We start from the raw sequence: 19,647 nt of genomic DNA on the forward strand, positions 1-19,647 counted from the left end.
GACTCTTTATTGCCCTTTATAACGTTCCATTTACAACTGCAGTGTTTTGAATAGCTTTACCCTGGCCACCTTGTTCTATTTCTTTTCCACATCTACGAAACTTACAAACAGATCCTTGTCATATTCCCATGATTTCTCAACGGTTTGTCATAACATAAATCTGATCCTGAGAACTTCTATTTGGCTTGAATCCAGCTTCTTTTTCTTTCAGCTTGTTCTTCTTTCAGTTTCTCTTCCACAATTTTTCTCAACCTCTTTTCAAGTTTGTTAGCATAAATCAACCTGGAACACTTGGTAGAGAAATTCCTCTGTAATTTACATTCAGCTTTATTTCCTTCTTTATAGATAGGAATTATGAGAGCTGTACTTGAATCATCTGGAATTCAACCTTTCTGACCAGGCCTTCTGAATTATGCAGTGTAGCAACTGCAGAACTTTCATACATCCATATTTGAGCATTTCTGGGAGAATATCGTCTAATATCATATCATATCATTTTCCGACATTTCAAGTTTTTAATGGCTTTTTTTTCTTCAAATTTTGAATTGTATGTACTTCTGTTTGCAAACAAAGAATTAAAGCAGGTGAAATGAGATTCGTCAGAAGAACTGCAAAATACACATTATTAGACAAAAAAAAAAGGTATGAAGATATTTTAAAAGAACTAAAAATAAAATCAATAGAAGAAAAACTAAACAATTACAAACAACATTGGATAGAACATGTAAACAGAATGACCAACACCAGATATCCTAAACAAATAATAAAATATGAACCAATTGGAAAGAGAAGGTGGGGCAGACCTCAAAAAGAGGATATTAAATGGATAATAAGATCGGAACATATCAATATGGTCTATATCTGTAATTAGCATTACGATGATGATGACGACGACTTCTGTTTGCATTTTTCTTGAAAGTTTTTTACTATTGTTCTGTCACTTCTTGTTTTGTTTAACAGTCTTTCAAAGTAATTATTCCAGATGTCTAGGATATCCTTATCTTCAGTTTTTCATGTCACTGTCATCATTTTTGATTCCTTTTTCAGTACTCTTTCCTCCATTTCTAAGCTTTTTCAGTAACCTCCAGAATATTTTACCACCTTCCTGATATTTACCTTCGATCTTACTAAAATCTTCCCCTGACTTTTGTTTAGCTATTTTCACAGATACCCTAACTCTCTCTCTTACATTTTGCTCTGTATTCTTTTAAGGCATTTGCCAACTTATTTGTTAGGAACTTTTGCTATATTTTCTTCTTTTCCAGGACTGCTGCTTTAACTTTTTGTCAACAGCTTCATCACATGCCTCCTTAGCTGAATCAATCAATCAATTAATGTTTTCTTCAAAGGTTGCCATTAAGATAACAAGGTTTGGCAAGGTTTATTTCCAGATTTAATTTGCCATCTTTACTAAAAACTGTGACTAAATAGCTGAAATATTTTACTTGTTCTGTAGGATTTCACTTAGAATGCAGCTGAAGTTTTCTATATTCCTGCCTATTTTCATAGTTTTAGCATTTTTATTGCTGATTTTTATCCAAATGTGAGAATTCTGGAGACCTGCACTACATGTTTTTAGAAGTATGTCATTTGCACAATGCAAAGAGCTAAGGTTGACATCTCCAATTCTAATATCAAGCTTGATGCCACTTTCTTTTATAATGTGATCCATATAGATGATAAATAGGAGTGGAGATAATGTGCATCCTTGTCTTATCCCCTGATTTTACATCAGACCATCTTCCTGTATTTCCTTCAATTCTCACTGCTGACTGACAACTTAAAAATAGACTATATAGTGCTCTGTTTAATGTTCCATCTACCCGAATGTAGGGTAGATGGAATTATTCCATGGGCACCTTGTTGTATGCCTTTTCCAGATCTACAAAAAAAAAAAAAAACAACAACTAAAGTACAGATCCTTGTCATTCTCCCCCAATTTTCCAACTATTTGCTATAAAGTGAAAATCTGATCTTGACAACCTCTATTTGGTCTGAATCCAGCTTGTTCCTCTCCAAGTTTCTCTTCCGCAATCTTTCTCAATCTCTTTTCAAGTATGCTTGTATAAATCTTACCTGGAACAGTAAGTGGAGAAATTGTTCTGTAATTCTCGCATTCAGCTTTATTCAGCTTTTTTTTTTTTATAGATGGGTACATCAGGTATTTCACCTGCTGACCAAGCCCTTTGAATTATGCAATGGAGCCATTGCAAAACTTTTACACCTACAAATTGGAACATTTCTGGTTGAATATCATCTAATCCAGCTACCTTTCCACATTTCAAGTTTTTGATGGCTTTTTGTTCAACAATCTTTCAAAGTAATTACTCCCGACATCTAAGATATTCTTATCTTACCATTAGCTACTTACCATTATTATTATCAGCCTTACCCTTTTCTCCAGATTTTCCCAAAATTTCTATATGCCTGAATCGAAATATTCCTCCACTTTTTCCTTAGGTGTTTCATGTTTAGTGTTGAATGCTATCACTATTCCTTCCTTTTCTTGATCATTATTGCCTGGGACTTAGCTGAACAAACTAGCTGCTCTCTATTGGCTAAACAGTAAGATATCTGATCCTTTTGATCTCTGTTTGTCCTGCCCAAATACTGGAACACTCAGTAGGGAAATTCCTCTATAATTTTCATTTTTTTTTTTTTTTTTTTTTATAGATAGGTACTATGAGAGCTCTAAAGAAGATCTGGAGTGGTTGATTCTATTGGTTAAGAGAAAAAACAACTTAACCGGCATTAATTTAATCATCAACAAAACAAGTGATGGCTTCTGGAAATTTAGATGAACTTATGATTGAGGGAGATCAAATAGAGATCATTGAAAGTTATGATTTACTGGGGTCCAGAATAAGAAATGATGGTCAACGTGAAGATGAAATTAAAAGAAGGATAGTCATGGGGAGGAAAAAAGTCATGTTAAACTTGACAAAAATTATGAAATATGGAGGTATGAGTAAAGCCATGAAAGTTAGAATTATCAAATCAGTAACTGGTATTTCCAGCATTGATGACATCATCATCATCAAATTCCTGCCATGTACCCTCAAGGGGTGTGATAGTACTACATGAAAAATTTACATCATTACTAACTTCCTATCTACAATTTTCCTCCAAATCATCCTGTTACTTGTCAAAACTCCAACATTATCAGATCTTATATTTCTATCGTCTAAGGCACTTTGTACTGTATCAATCCACCTATATCTTGGTCTTCCTCTGGAACGTTTTCCTGCCAACATGCCAGAGAACACTTGTTTGGCTAATCTTTCCTCGCCTATTCTGTTTAAGTGACCATACCACCTGAGATTAGCTCTGCTAATGCATTCCTGGATGCTGACAATGTCAAGTTCTTTCCTAATATCCTCATTTTTAATATGATATTGCCAATGATGCCATCTGTTCACGCCTCTCATCTTTCTCGGGACTCTCATATCTGTGGTCTCTAGTCTTTGGTCAAGTGTTTTACTTCTGACCCACCTCTCAGATCCATAAGTTAAAACTGGTTTGAACACTGTCTTTTATACAGCTAATTTAGTGTTTCGACTAATTTTTCTCTTATTCTTATGAATTTATTCAGTTGACTTCCTAGCTTTGTTGATTCTGTTGTCTATTTCTATATTTAATTTACCATCTTCACTAAAAATCGTGCCTAAGTAGCTGAAGTGTTTTGCTTGTTCCACAGGTTCTCCATCACAACACGGTTGATGTTTTCAATGATTCTGCCTATTTTCATTGTCTTTGTCTTTTTATTGCTGACCTTCATACCATGTCTATTACAACAGTTATTCAATTTAGTCAGTGAATCTCGCAGACTTGTAGTGGATTTATTTAGAAGTATAACATCATCCGCATGAAGCAAAGAGCTGACATTAACATCTCCAATTTTGATATCAAATGATATGAAAACAGCATTGATGTATCAATGTGAAAATTGGAATATTAAGAAGAAAGAAAGCAAGTTAATTAAATTAAATTAAATTATGGGCATAGTGGGGACTATAAAAATCCCATTAAAATACTGTCCAAATTAGATACAAAAAAGCCTCCTGGCCCTGATTGCATTCCTCCAATTGTCCTGGAGATTTGTGTACCAGAACTGACTCCTGTCCTGTGTCACCTATACATACTGTCTTGCTCCACTAGTATCTATCCCACAGCCTGGAAATTGGCCTATATTCAACCCATTCCCAAGAAGGGTGATGTCACTGCTGTCCAACTACTGCCCCATCTCGCTTGCCTCAGTCCTGTCTAAAGTAATAGAAAAAATCAATTCCCAATTCCTACACTACCTTGAAGGTACCCGCCTAATAAACAACCACCAATATGGATTCTGTCGCTGCCTATAAACAGGAGATCTGCTCACATATGTCACCCATCTCTGGACAAATGCCATGGAGAAGTTTGGTGAATCTCAGGTAGTCGCTTGATATCTCCAAGGCGTTTGACTGGGTCTGGCACAAGGACTTACTAAGCAAGCTGCCATCGTTTGGTCTATATCAAGACTTTTGTAGTTGGATTGTCAGCTTTCTGTCTGGACACACACACACACTATGTGTGGTGATGGATGGTTCCTTATCCTCTCATCATTCAACTAATGCCGAGGTTCCACAAGGTTCTGTCCTCTCACCCAACCTTCTTCCTGCTATATATCAGTGAACTACTTCAGCTGACCTCCAATCCAATACACAGTTTTACAGACGACAGCACGTTGCACTCTTCCCTTTCTTTTGATAAACCTTACTCTACAAAACTCCCCACAACCTACAGAACATCAGCCACCACTGCTCTCAATTCTGATCTCTAAGCCATCCTCCAATGGGATTCAGATAATCTAGTCAATTTCAATGCTAATAAAACCCAGTACTGTTTTATTTCTCATGAAAAAAGAACCATTTTCTCCCAGTATTATTTTTGACAACACCCAAATTTCCAGACAAGTTGAGATTTCTCTTGGAATTACCCTGAAATCAAGCCTCTTCTGCCATAAAGTCATCACAGCCATTGCATCCTCAGCTTCTAAAAAACTAGGATTTCTCTTTTGCTCAAGGCGTCACTTCATCCCCGAACAGCTGTTAACTTTATGCAAATCACAAATATGCCCATCCATTAAATTAGTTACTGGTAAATGGTGAGAAGGTGCTGTCGGATAAAAACGAAGCGCTACAAGAGAGCAATACCTGGAGAGTGGTGACTCGAACTGGTTGCATATGTAGTGGGCTACATCTCGTGGCCGCGATAATTCGAATTTGGAGGCGCAATAATTGGAATTTTGGTATCAAATTATAAACCGCGATAAATCGAGAATCGCGATAATCGAGGTATTCCTGTATATTTACTTGTAGTTGTGATTTTTCTACTCTAACTTAGCATCAGCAAGTAACTAAATTCACACTCAAGACCCATGCCAATTTCATTAATATACTTGTCCATGCATTGAATGCCATTGGAACAATATGTCAATTTATTGCTAGTGCCAAAAGATGTGTGTGGTACTTTCTTTTCAATATATATATATATATATAATTACTGTTAGAATTTTCACTCTGCCACTGTGACTACAAATTTTTTTTTTTATATATAAATTTTTTTTTAGAGCTTGTTACTGGTTCAAGATTTCTAGCTTGTGAGAGAAGTGGATAGCACTGAGCAAGCTGGAAGTGAGTGGCACCAAGGTTGCATGAACATCAGCATGCACCACAAGCCAACTTGCTGCCATTGCTAAAATATTGTTAGTATTTTATTTTCAAAAATATGTAATTCCTGTTATGTTTTTTTGGTTTGTCACTATAGCTACAGAGTTTTTTAGTGTAGGAATCATAATAGAATTATCTTGTAGTTGACATACAGGTAAATAATGTTTATATATGCTATCTAGGAGATATCTCATACGTCAGCTCCTTATGGTAACTGTGTGTTGGTGTGACCTTGGTGCTGCTTGCTTCTGATGAGCTGAATACTCCCTTCCTGTGCAGGTCTAGAAACTTTGAACCAGTAATATAAACATGCAAGTTCTGAAATTGTGTTTGTACAACTTGGATATTACAATTTTTGTATTTATTTTACGATCTGTTGTATTATTCCCTCATTTATTTGCTTGTAAAAAAAGTATTTCATTTGATTCTCTATACTTATTCTGTATGCTAAACTTCCCATTTCTCAATTTGAAATATATATATTGGCTGCTCTGTGACAAAGTTTAGTGTAACAAATAAGAGATAATTCATAGTTGGATCCCCTAGCTTAGATGGCCAACTACAAATTATCTTGTCAGCAGTCAGTTTGTTAACAATGGCCCAAGTACAGAACTCTGTGATACAATAGTAGTCAACCTCCTCATCAAAGCACCACCAGTAATATTGATAGATGTAGTGCAGACATTAGTGAGACCAACTCTAAGAACTTCTTGGCTTTATTCCTGATGTTTCTGGCATAAGTGACATGGCATACACATGACTGCTGATAGGTTGATGAATTGGAATCTTGAAATGAGAAAAAGGAAATGAGAGATGAAAAAGTTTTCCATCTCTCATTTCCTATCCTCAAGAGGGTGCTGTTCATAATTCCAGAGGTGACACCACGCCAAAATGTCCCATACTCCTTAATTATTAGATATTATTTTTATTTATCCATTCTTTCAGGTGTTTTAAATTATTTCTCCACATTATTTATCCTTTTCTGTTTTTTTTTTTTTTAATGTATTTTTAACCTTATACTTCAATCTTTTATAGTGTTTGGAAATCTGGTGAAATATTAGAAACTTAATAAATTATTTACTTTCTTCTGCCAGTGAAAAGAGAAATCTTTGAGAGTGCAGTCTGGCTAATTAATGATCCATGTCTCTCATATATCCGCTTCAATCCCTATCTCACAGATGTTCAACGTCGCCCATAATTATGGCAGACTTGGGCTTTGTATAGAGTTAGCAGCTGTGAAGGTATGAAGTAGTGTTTTGTGCAAAAAAGCACACCAAATTTTTTGGCAGCTGCAGAAGCCTTAGTTGAATTGTGGTTGTGCCAGGAAATATTGGAAGTACAAGTCAGTCCAAGAAGAGAAATCTGATCTTGTTTGGATATCTCAGTATTACCTAAGCTTGCATCCCTTTCTTGCAAGAGATCAGAAAGAACTGAGTTTTGGTGGCATTGAAATTTACAAGGTTGTCATTGCCCCATTGGAATATAGCTAGGAGATCTGAGTTCAGGTCCCTGGTCATGGTAGATCTTGAGGATTCTGATACTTAGCACTACAAGGTTTTGTCAAATGGGAAGTATGAGAGCAAGTCATTTATATACAAGAGGAAGAGATTGGGTGAAAAAACAGAACCCTAGGACACTCCTGCATTGGTGGGGAACTCTGAGGAGAGTAAACTGTCTACCATGACATGTAGTGAGTGATCATTGAGAAAGTTGGTGATCCAGTTGCAGAGTAAGGAAGGCAGACCATAGGATGGCAGTTTGATAAGTAGGCCCCTGTGCCAAACCCGATCAAGTGCCTTTAAATTTGTCACATAATTGGTCTATCTCTTCTCACCAGTATGCCACTAATCATTTTCCTGTTTTTTAATGAGGGAATAAATTGTTATGATCTGTCTAAGTAGCAGCTATATATGTCTTTTTTTTTTTTTTTTTTTTATCCTGTTTGTCATCATTTGCACATTTCTTTGCTATTTGCACTTCTTTTTTTACTATTGCTTTGTACATCATTAGCCTATTTTAAGTTTGATTAGTGTAGTTTTGATAATGATCTTGCCACTTGGAACCCATCTTTATTTAGGCATCTGATCGTGAATATATTTTCATTCCACGTAGAATACAATTTTGTATGCTTGAAACTTTCAGCATATCCTTGTTTGTTCAGTAACCTAGTAGATGTTTACTCTTCGTATGATGCATATACCACATAACAAGCATTGCTGAAGTCTTAGTTGATCTTTGCATTATATGTATGTTATAGGATATGTGTAATCTTAATAAGTGTTACTTAAATGTGTTATTAAATTTAATTACTATAAGAGCAATCAGTCTTTTAAAATCCTTAAATATTGCACCTAGTGTTATTTTTATCCCCCTTATTAAAACAGATCATATTTTAATTAAAATTAAAACAGATCATGTTGTTTCAAGATTTTAACAATGGATGATTGTGTTGTAATAAAATGAGATGAAAAGTTTGTGGAAACTGATCAATAACTATTCACTATGTATATAGTAGGTAGACACTTTTATATCAAAAATGTCTGCCTGCCATACATTAAAACAGAGTATACTTTGACAGCCTGGATTTGATACATCATCAGATACTGCAGCTAATGAAAATCAGAGGAAAACATTAATTTTCTCTAAGGCTTAGGTGTTCAAGTTTAGTGTTTAAGCAATTAAAAAAGCTAGAATATTGTAAAATTTATTACAGATTTATCACCAGTCTGGTTTCCTAAGTGGATAACGTTTCCACTCCCTAGTGATGCAGCCACAAGCTTCTCTTCTCTCATTATGAGCATGGATGTTTTCTGACCATCCATTTTTTTTTTTTTTATTTCCTCACACCGTGAGACACCTTCCTGCTTATTATTAAAGTTCTGCATTAGCTTGTAAAAGTAACATGTTTGAGGTAGTTTTACAGCCTTTCATGGGTGGGATTCACGTAATAAATAAATAGATACCACAGCTACTTATTGAGAATACCTGCTGCAATCAGCAGCAAACATTTCTTTTCAGTTTTTCAGAGATTTTTACTGGTAATGAGAATTGGGGTCTGTCACTTTACTTATGAGGCAGAAGCATCAATCCTAAGAATAAGAATGGTAGTATAAAATATGTGTTATTAAATTTAATTACTGTAAGAGCAAGCAGAGCAGTCAAATAAGCTGCAGAACTCTTCTCTACTCTCCATATTTTTTGGATAATGAAGGCATTGCTTTGACAGATTAGCACATTTGAAGTGTTGGTTTTGGCAAGCATGTTTATCTCTGTGTGTGTGTGTGTGTGTGTGTGTGTGTTTATCTGCATTAAACAGCTCCAGAAGAATGGACAGTTTTAATAAAAGTTAATAAACTTAACATTAAAAACTGTGGAAGAATTATCAAGCAGTCTTAATTATTGTTAAAATTTGACAATAACAAGTACAGCTTTATGTAATGACCAAAATACATTTTAATGAGCAATTTACTAGTGACTTGCCATTGCATAAAGTTACTTGCTTTGCACATATATGCAGAGGGTTTAGCCTAGGCAAGTAGCATATCCTCTAATTAAAAGGAAGGATAATAAATATCCATTATTGTTTTATATCCCGGTGGTAAAGCAATATTTGCCTGTTAAACTTAGTTTCAAAAGTGACTGAAAGCTAATCCTTAATCAAAAGCACTAATAAAAGGTGAATATGTGGGATCTTGCGTAGTGTTTGTCGCCTTCTAATAGTTTATTATCAAGATAACTCTCAAGCTGAAGGTTGTATTCATATAAACTCTGTCACTTTAGAAACTTGAAAGTTTCAAAGGTGAAAATTTTTTGTTATGGAGCTATCAAACTGTAATGGATATTTTTGTTTTTAACCAACTCTTAGAATTGTAAGTTAAAATTGAACATTGTTATAATCAACATATTGAACATTATTATTTATTGGTTGTTTGATATTTTGGTTAATTTTTTTTCTTATTCCATATAAATTTATCCAACCTTGCTTATTCTATTACATATGTCTTCATATGCCAGCCTGGTTGACCAAGTGGTTAGCATATCTGTTCTCCAGCCAAAAAGGCTGTGGGTTCGAATCCCGCCGTGGGCATGGATGTTTGTGATTATCTGTGAAAGTACTAGTGGTGGTGTAGATGATGCAATTGACGGATGAAGTTGAGTGGTGGAGATGGAGAGTTGTAGAGTAGGTGCCCTCTCTTGATGAGTTTTGGACTCCTTGAAGGTTTCAAATAATAATAATAATAATAATAATATTCAAGTTGCTATTTTTTTACTAAAAATATGTACACTAAATAGCTGATATGCTTTACTTGTTCTGTAAGTTCACCACTGTGAAATTTTCATTTATATGATTATACATTTCTCACATTTTTTTTTAGTAGTTATAAACAACATCAGCAGTTATTTTGTTATGTTTATATTAGTTTATGTAGTTTGCTAAAGTTAAGCAGTTTACCACTCTTTACTATCTAATTTAAAACTGACAACAGCAAAAGTGTTTTAAGAAGTAATTTATTGAGAGTTATGATAAGTATAATGTAATGATAATTATAACAAAACCAAAATGAATTTAAATGAGAGAAAAGTCATTTAAAAATTTTAAATACAATGTACAGTTTTCAAAGGCTTATTCATACTAGAAATACTAGTATCAGTGATTGGTAAATGGTAACATATATATTATTATTATTTTCATAAATTTAGGCAGTAGCTCTTCCACCATTAGCACGCTGTCCTTATCAAAATGGTTGGACATTCAGTACGTGGTTCAGGTTAGATCCTATAAACAGTGTTAATATTGAAAGGGAAAAGCCTTATCTTTTTTGGTAAGTAATTTTATGATAACATTTTTACTAAGAGTTTATACTGCGTACTGCAAAGAACATGATTTTAATGAGTGATTCACCAATATTATTTTTGAATTATTAAATTAAGCATAATATTGTATTGATGACTCTATTGCATTAAATTAAATAATTATTTTATTAGCACCACATATTTACCATTATTAGCTACACATAGCACCAGATAGATAGATTTTTATGTTGGTTTGTCTGCATCTCAAGTTGAAATGGTTATTAATTCATACATTTGAAGATACACAGCATTTTGGCTGAGGTAATACATCTAGCAGAAGGTGAAAGAAAGTAATAAAACATCAATGCAAATAATTTTGTAGTGATGCAGCCACAAGAATACCTGCACGTATTAGATTTGTTTTGTCCTTCCCTCTATCTGTACATTAGCTATTCCAAAAGTCTGACTTGATGGATTTCATTGAAACTCGATATTCGATTCATTCAGATACAATACATTTTATTTATTTATTTATTTTTGGAGTTTATATTCCCATGGCTTGTATTATTCATAATTATTAAATACAAATTTAATTTTTAGTAATTAAATTGTTTTATTAATATCTAATCATTAATTTATTACTGAATCATTATTATAATCATTATTTTTTCCTCATGTAAAAAAATTATAACATATAACATATTTTGTCTCCAAGTGGAAATCATCAATTCATTAATCTTTTATGTATGCTGGCCAGAGTTGATCTAACATCAGGTGTTGGTTTTTATTACACTTATAAACTCTTCTCTCTCTCTCTCTCTTCATAGGTTTAGAGGTCTAAAGGTAAAGTTTCTTTACCATATATCAATAGAACATAAGGAACTCTACAAAAATATCCACAATGTTGAGATTGTCAAAACAACCACATCAACCCATGAAGAGATCAAGAGTTGCTAAAATGTATTGCAACTGTGGTCTTTGCTACATTGGACAGACAGGATGTTCTGGACAAATGCATCAAAATGAATGTATCAGAGATGTGGAGAAAAGATGAGTGCATAAAACTAGATTGGAATTTTACAACCAACAAAAGCCATCAAGTCAATGGCAGATCACAAAATTATCATCATCATCAAATTCCTGATATGTACCCTCAAGGGGGTGTACAGGATATGATAATACTGCATGAAAAACTTACACCATTACTAACTTCCCATCTACAATTTTCCTCCAAATTAATCTGTTAACTGTCAAGACTCCAACATTCTCAGATCTTATATTTCTGTCTTCTAAGGAACTTTTTACTGTATCAATCCACCTATATCTTGGTCTTCCTCTGGGTCTTTTTCTTGCCAACCTGGCAAAGAACACTTGTTTTGCTAATCTTTCCTCTCCTATTCTGTTTAAGTGACCATACCACCTGAGATTTGCCCTGCTAACACATTCCTGGATGCCAACGATATTAAGTTCTTTCCTAATATCCTCGTTTTTAATACGATATTGCCACCGATGCCATCTATTCACCTCTCTAATCTTTCTCATTAGTCTCACATCTGCAGTATCGAGTGTTTGGTCAAGTGTTTTATTTCTAACCCAGCTCTCAGATCCATAAGTTAAAATTGGTTTGAACACTATCTTGTATACAGCTAATTTAGTGTTTTGACTAATTTCTCTCTTATTCCATACAAATTTATTCAGTTGACTTCCTACAATACCAGCTTTATTGATTCTGTTGTATATTTCCATATTCTTCACTAAAAACGATTTTTAGTGAAGATGGTGCTTCACTAAAAATCGTGCCTAAGTAGCTGAAATGTTTTACTTGTTCTATAGGTTCTCCAATCACTATGCAGTTGATATTTTCATTGTCTTTCTCTTGTTATTGCTGACCTTCATACCAAATCTATTACAAGAGTTTTTCAATTTAACCAGGGAATCTTGCAGACTTGTACTGGATTTATTTAAAAGTATAACATCATCTACATAGAGTAAAGAGCTCAGAATAGCATCTCCAATTTTGATATCAGGTTTAATACCATTTCCCTTCATAATGTGATCCATATAGATAATAAATAACACAGGGGATAATGTACATCTTTGTCTGACACCAGATTTAACATTAAACAATCTTCCTGTACTTCTCTCAGTTCTAACTGCTGACTTACAACTCAAATAAAGACCAAGTATTGCTTGATATAATGCTCCATCAACACCATACAACTCTAGCACTTTGAACTGCTTCTCTCGGCACTCTGTCATATGCCTTTTCCAGATCTACAAAACTTAAATATAGATCTTTGTTATATTCCCACGATTTCTCAACTATTTGTCGTAACGTGAAAATTTGATCCTGACAGCCTCTATTTGGCCTGAAACCAGCTTATTCTTCACCAAGCTTCCCTTCCACAATCCTTCTCAGCTGTTTCTCAAGTATACTTGAATAAATCTTACCAGGACCATTCAGTAGGGAAATAAATCTGTAATTCTCACATTTAGTTTTATTTCCCTTTTTATATATAGGTACTATGAAAGCTCTACTCCAATCATCTGGAATTCATTCCTGTGTCCAGACTTTCTCAACTATGCAGTGGTGCCACTGCAAAACTTTTATACCTCCATACTTCAACATTTCTGGTTGAATATCATTTACTTCTGCTGCCTTTCCACATTTCAGGCTTTTGATAGCTTTTTCTACTTCAAGTATTGATATATATTCCTGATTGCATGTCTGTTGAGTGTTTTTTACTACTGTACTGACATCACTGCTTGTTTCATTTAGCAATTTTTTGAAGTAATTACTCTATACATCAAGGATATATTTTTCTCTAGTTTTCGTGTCACCTTTATCATCTCTAATTCTTTTTACAGCATTCTTTCCTCCATTTCTGAGCTGCTTCAACAACCTCAAGAATATCTTGCCACCTTCTTGATATTTATTTTCTATGTTCTTATCGAAGTCTTCCCATGATTTTTGTTTAGCTAATTTTACACAGCGTTTAGCTTTCTTACATTTGCCTCTGTATTCTCTAACAGCACAAGCTGACTTATTTGCCAGGAACTTTTGATATGCTTTCTTCTTTTCCTTCATCGCCTCTTTAACTTCCTGTGTCCCCCATGGGATTTTGATTTTTCTATCCTTGCAGACAACCTCACCATGCCTCTCTAGCTGAATCAGTCTATGTTTTCTTCAGGATTTGTCACTGACTCTGTGGTAAGCAAATATAAGTAAATATTTGCTTACCAGAATGTGTAATAAAATAAAAAAAAATGATGGTACAACATGACAAAATTTCATGCCGGCTGGGTTTTCGCACGGTTAAATAAGGCCCCCGTTGTTTTCGCCAGGGAACCCGGGCAAACAGCGAAAAGTCAGCTACTGGAACAAATCTGAAAACATACCCCAACTCAACATCACCAGAGTTAAAGATCGGTACTATCAACGTAAGAAGCCTGAAATGCAGAGAAATGGAGCTAGCCGAGGAATTAGATAAGTACCCGATCGACATAATAGGAGTGACTGAAACAAAAAAGACCAAAACTGGTGAGATCTTTCTGAGCAATAAATACAAAATGTTATGTTCAGGCAATGACAATCAAGGAAAAGAAGGAGTAGCCATAGTATTCAACACAAAATAGGAGGCTGATCTTCTTGAATGGCAGTCAGTCTCAAGTAGAGTAATGTGGGCAAATATGAGAATGGGTAACTGGACAATGAGACTTATTTGTGCCTATGGTCCCACAGAAGGTTCTACTAAGGTAGAAGTGGAGGAATTTTTTGATGCTTTAGAAAAAGCAACTGACACAATGAAAATGGAAAAGTTGGTCCTTGTTGGGGATCTAAATAGCAGATTAGGAAATGATTGTGAGACATATAAAAGTATTTTGGGAAAATTTGGAGAAAAGAGCAAAGCTAATAATAATGGCAAATATCTGTTGGATTTCTGCTCAGGACATGGACTGGTTATTACTAACACCATGTTCCAACATAAAAATGTGCACAAATTCACATGGAGAGAAGAGGCTAGGAATAAGAAAAGTCTCATTGACTATGTTATTGTTGATAGTGATGTTTTCTCCCTGGTGCAGGACACCAGAGTGTACAGAGGATATGAAATTGGAAGTGATCAGTATTTAGTCTTGAGCAGGATAAAATTGAATTTCATATTGAAAAGAATAACATGTAAGAAAGTTTTAAAGCGAATAAAAGTTGAGCAGCTCTCAGATGTGAACTGTAGACTAAAATACAGAAAGATTATTGCAAATAAAATGAAAGAGTTTGAGAACAGGAATCAAACCTTGGAGATTCAGTGGCAAACTGTGAAGAAAACATTGATGGATTCTGCCAGAGAGGCATGTTGTGAGATTGTGTGCAAGGATAAAAAAATCAGAACTCCCTGGTGGACACAGGAAGTTAAAGAGGCAGTGAAGGAAAAGAAGAAAGCATATCAAAAGTTCCTGGCAAATAAGTCAACTTTTACTCTTATGGAATACAGAGATAAATGTAAGAAAGCTAAACAGTGTGTAAAACTAGCTAAACAAAAGTCATGGGAGGACTTTGGCAAGAATATAGAAAATAAATATCAAGAAGGTGGCAAAATATTCTGAAGGTTGTTGAAGAAGCTTAGGAATGGAGGAAAGAGTGCTGTAAAAGGAATTAGAGATGATAAAGGTGACATGAAAACAGGAGAAAAAGATAACCTTGAAGTATGGAGTAATTACTTTGAAAAACTGCTAAATGAAACAAGCAGTGATGACAGCACAGTGATAAAAAACACTGACCAGGCATGCAGTCAGGAATACATATCCATACTTGAAGTAGAAAAAGCCATCAAAGGCTTGAAATGTGGAAAGGCAGCAGGAGTAGATGATATTCGACCAGAAATGCTGAAGTATGGTGGTATAAAAGTCTTACAGTGGCTGCACTGCATAGTACAGAAAGCCTGGACTGAGGGACGAATTCCCGATAATTGGAGTAGAACTCTGATAGTACCCATATATAAAAAGGGAAATAAAACTGAATGTGAGAATTACAGAGGTATTTCCCTACTGAGTGTTCCTGGCAAGATCTATGCAAGTATACTTGAGAAACGGTTGAGAAGAATTGTGGAAGAAAAGCTTGGTGAAGTAGAAGCTGGATTCAGGCCAAATAGAGGCTGTCAGGATCAGATATTCACTTTACGACAAATAGTCGAGAAAGCATGGGAATATAACAAAGATCTGTATTTAAGTTTTGTCAATTTGGAAAAGGCATATGACGAGGTGCCAAGAGAGAAGCTATTCAATACGCTGCAGTTATATGGTGTCGATGAGGCATTATATCAAGCAATACTTAGTCTTTATTTGAGTTGTAAGTCAGCAGTTAGAATTGAAGGAAGTACAGGAAGATGGTTTAATGTTAAATCTGGTGTGAGACAAGGATGTACATTATCCCCTCTGTTATTCATTATCTATATGGATCACATTATGAAGGAAAGTGGTATTAAACCTGATATTAAAATTGGAGATGTTAATGTCAGCTCTTTGCTTTATGCTGATGATGTTATACTTCTAAATAAATCCGCTACAAGTCTGCAAGATTCTCTGACTAAATTGAATAGCTGTTGTAATAGATATGGTATGAAGGTCAGCAATAAAAAGACAAAGACAATGAAAATAGGCAGAATCATTGAAAATGTCAACTGTCTTGTGAATGGAGAACCTGTGGAACAAGTAAAACGTTTCAGTTATTTAGGCACGATTTTTACTGAAGATGGTAAATTAAATATAGAAATAGACAACAGAATCAGCAAAGCTGGTATGGTGGGAAGTCAATTGAATAAATTCATATGGAATAAGAGAGAAATTAGTCGGAACACTAAATTAGCTGTATACAAGGCAGTGTTCAAACCAGTTTTAACTTGTGGATCTGAGAGCTGGGTCAGAAGTAAAACACTTGACCAAAGACTAGATACTGCAGATATGAGAGTCCTGAGAAAGATTAGAGGCGTGAACAGATGGCATCAATGGCAATATCATATTAAAAATGAGGATATTAGGAAAGAACGTGACATTGTCAGCATCCAGGAATGTGTTAGCAGAGCTAATCTCAGGTGGTATGGTCACTTAAATAGAATGGGAGAGGAAAGATTAGCAAATCAAGTGTTCTCTGCCAGGTTGGCAGGAAAACGACCCAGAGGAAGACCAAGATATAGGTGGGTTGATACGGTACAAAGTGCCTTAGATGATTGAAATATAAGCTCTGATAATGTTGGAGTCTTGACAAGTAACAGACTGATTTGGAGTAAAATTGTACATAGGAAGTTAGTAATGATGTAAGTTTTTCATGTAGTACTGTCATATCCTGTACACCCCTTGAGGGTACATGGCAGGAATTTGATGATGATGAATGTGTAACTCGAACTATATGATTTGGACATGTGGGTGTGATGTTATAGTCCTGTTTGTCCTTCGGCCATTTTTCGTGGTGCCACAAACATTGAACTCTGAAAGGTATCTGAACATTCTGAACAATGCAATGCTTCCTACTTTCTGGCATTTCTATGGAACTGACCATTATCTCTTTCAGCAAGATACTTCACCATTGCGTAAGGCTGTTGCTGTAACTGCATGGTTTTTGGACTTCAATGTCACCACACTTTATTGGTCTCCACAGAGCCCTAAACTCAACCTTATTGAACAACTGTGGGATGAACTGGAGCATCAGGTGAGGGATCAGATATTATCTGATCCACACACAAAAGGTCACAAGACCTATACACATTTTAATGCCATGTGTGCGTGGGATGAATAGAAAAAAGAAGAAATCTGTTCACATTTTGCTTTCACAGCTGAGAGCTGTAATCTTTGGGAAAAGACAAAGTATTGAGGGGGGGGGGGGAACTTTTCCAAAGGACAGAAGTAGATGGAATAAAATAGGAGGTAATGAAGTTGGTTCAGTGAGTTTCAAGATGGACTATAAAAGGGTATTGGTTAATAAGTACCTGTAAAAGAGGCACAAGGCAGAAACCGAATGTCTGCGAGATAGAGGAATTGAAGTGAGTATGTGAGAGACGGATTATTAAATAGCCAGACTGCCCTCTTCTAGATCAAACAGTGATCTTAGAGAGGATTTTGGTGTACTAACCCAAATATGGGAGCAATATTCCATGGCTGGGCAGATTTGGGCTTTGTATAGAGTTAGCAGCTGTGAAGATGTGAAGTAGTGTCTTGTGCAAAAGTGTACACCAAGTATTTTGGCAGCTGCAGAAGCTATAGTTGAAATGTGGTTGTGCCAGGAAAGATCGGAGGTGCAGGTCAGTCTGAGAAGAGAAATATGATTATAATTGGATATCTTAGTATTAGTGAAGGTAAGGTGTGTTTTTTTTGGGGGGGGGCGGGGATATGAGCTATTTCTTGTGAGAGATCAGAAAGAACTGACTTTTGGTGACATGTCATTGAAGTTTACAAGGTTGTCATTATTGCCCCACTGGAATGTAGCTAGGAGATCTGTGATCAGGTCACTGGTCATGGTAGATCTTGAGGATTCTCATACTTGAGCACTACAATGCTTGACGAATGGGAAGGGGGAATGCAGTATACTTTGCTGATGACAGTAAAGCTATGGATAGGATTGGAAGTGTGTGAGAGAGCAAGTTATTTATATACAAGAGGAAGAGAGCGGGTGAAAGAACAGAACCCTGGGGGAATCCTGCATTGGTGAGGAAATCTGAGGAGAGTAAACCATGCACCTAGTAAGCGACCAGTCAGAAAGTTGGCAATCCATTTGCAGAGTGAGGATGGCAGTTTGATAAGTAGGTCCCCTGATACAAAACCGATCAAATGCCTTTGAAATGTCGAGGGCAACCACTTGAGTTTCTCCAAATTTCACTACCTACCTCTGCCTGAGTCCAGAGGTGGGTAGTGAAAGCAAGAAGATCAACTGTAAATCATGAGTGGCAGAATCCATACTGCTGGTCACTGTTTAATTGGTATGTCTCTAGGTGGTTCAATAGTTGTTTGTTGAATTTCTCCATAATTTTAGAGAGAACAGAAGTGTGAGCATTTGGACAGTATTTCGTTGGTTGACTTTTATCACCTTTCTTTGGAATGGGCTGGATGTGGACCTGTTTTTTCCATGTTGTAAGGTAGATGCTAGTTGAATAGGATGGATTGAAGAAGTGATACAGGGCAGGTGTTAGTTCAGGGGCACACGTTTTTTAACACAGTTGGTGGGAAAACATCATGACCAGATGTCTTGTATTCCCAAAAGGATGACCTCACTATTGAGGTACTTCAACTGCTGAAAGTTGAGCTTTAGAGATAGTTGAAGGGATCAGAGTGGTTCATGGAGTTTGGATAGTGATAGAGGGAGCATATAGTCATTAGTTGATCCAAATTTGATTTCATAAATGCCACCAGCAGCAGAAAACTTACCTCCTTTCTAAATGAAAGCCGAGCCTTCCATTTGCTTGCTAAGGCCATTGGATGCAACTCTTGCTCTTCCACCTCTGTCTCATCCTGATGGCATCACTCTTACTTCACTCAAAGATAAAGCTGACCTACTTCCTGGCATTACTCTTCCTCAAATTCCTGCATAGATGACCAAGGGAAATTGCCTCCTACCATACTGGAATCCAAGCGCCATGTTTCCTATAATTTTTTGACAAAAAGTAAGCACAAAACTACTAAATAACTTGGATACTGAAAAAGTCTCCTGGTCCTGATGGCATCTCCCCAGTTGTTCTCAAACATTGCACTCCAGAGTTAACACCACTCCTGCATCGTCTCTATAATTATACATATCTGGTACTTATCCCATTGTATGGAAGCAATCTCATATCCATCCTGTTCCAAAAAAAGGCTGATAGAAGTCTCCTGTCAAACTACCAACCAATTGCCATCACCTTTCTCCTCTCCAAAGTAATGGAAAAAGTCATCAATAGCCAACTCCTCCACTACTTAGAGGTCCACGAATTAATCAGCGACTAGCAGTATGGATTCTGCCATTCAAGACCCACAGCTGACCTTGTAGCTTACATCACCCGCCACTGGGCACATACTATGGAAAGGTTTGAAGAATCTTGGGCCGTCACCCTTTACATTTCCAAAACTTTCGACTGCGTGTGGCATCGAGACCTATTAAACAAATTGTCATCATTTGGTCTTC

General features: G+C 35.8%; 1 protein-coding gene across 1 annotated transcript in view; it reads left to right on the top strand.

Moving 5' to 3' along the window:
- rg (A kinase anchor protein rugose) overlaps positions 1-19,647 on the top strand; it is a 1,380,990-nt gene that overhangs the window by 90,343 nt on the left and 1,271,000 nt on the right. Inside the window, exon 6 of the mRNA XM_090393458.1 lies at positions 10,410-10,531. Within this exon, the coding sequence (XP_090249584.1) occupies positions 10,410-10,531 (122 nt within the window). The remainder of the gene's footprint in view (positions 1-10,409; positions 10,532-19,647) is intronic.

This window comes from Typopeltis vanoorti, chromosome 5 (genome assembly GCF_054136105.1).
Source record: "Typopeltis vanoorti isolate ZY-2024b chromosome 5, IOZ_Tvanoo_1.0, whole genome shotgun sequence".
NCBI lineage: Eukaryota > Metazoa > Arthropoda > Arachnida > Uropygi > Thelyphonidae > Typopeltis > Typopeltis vanoorti.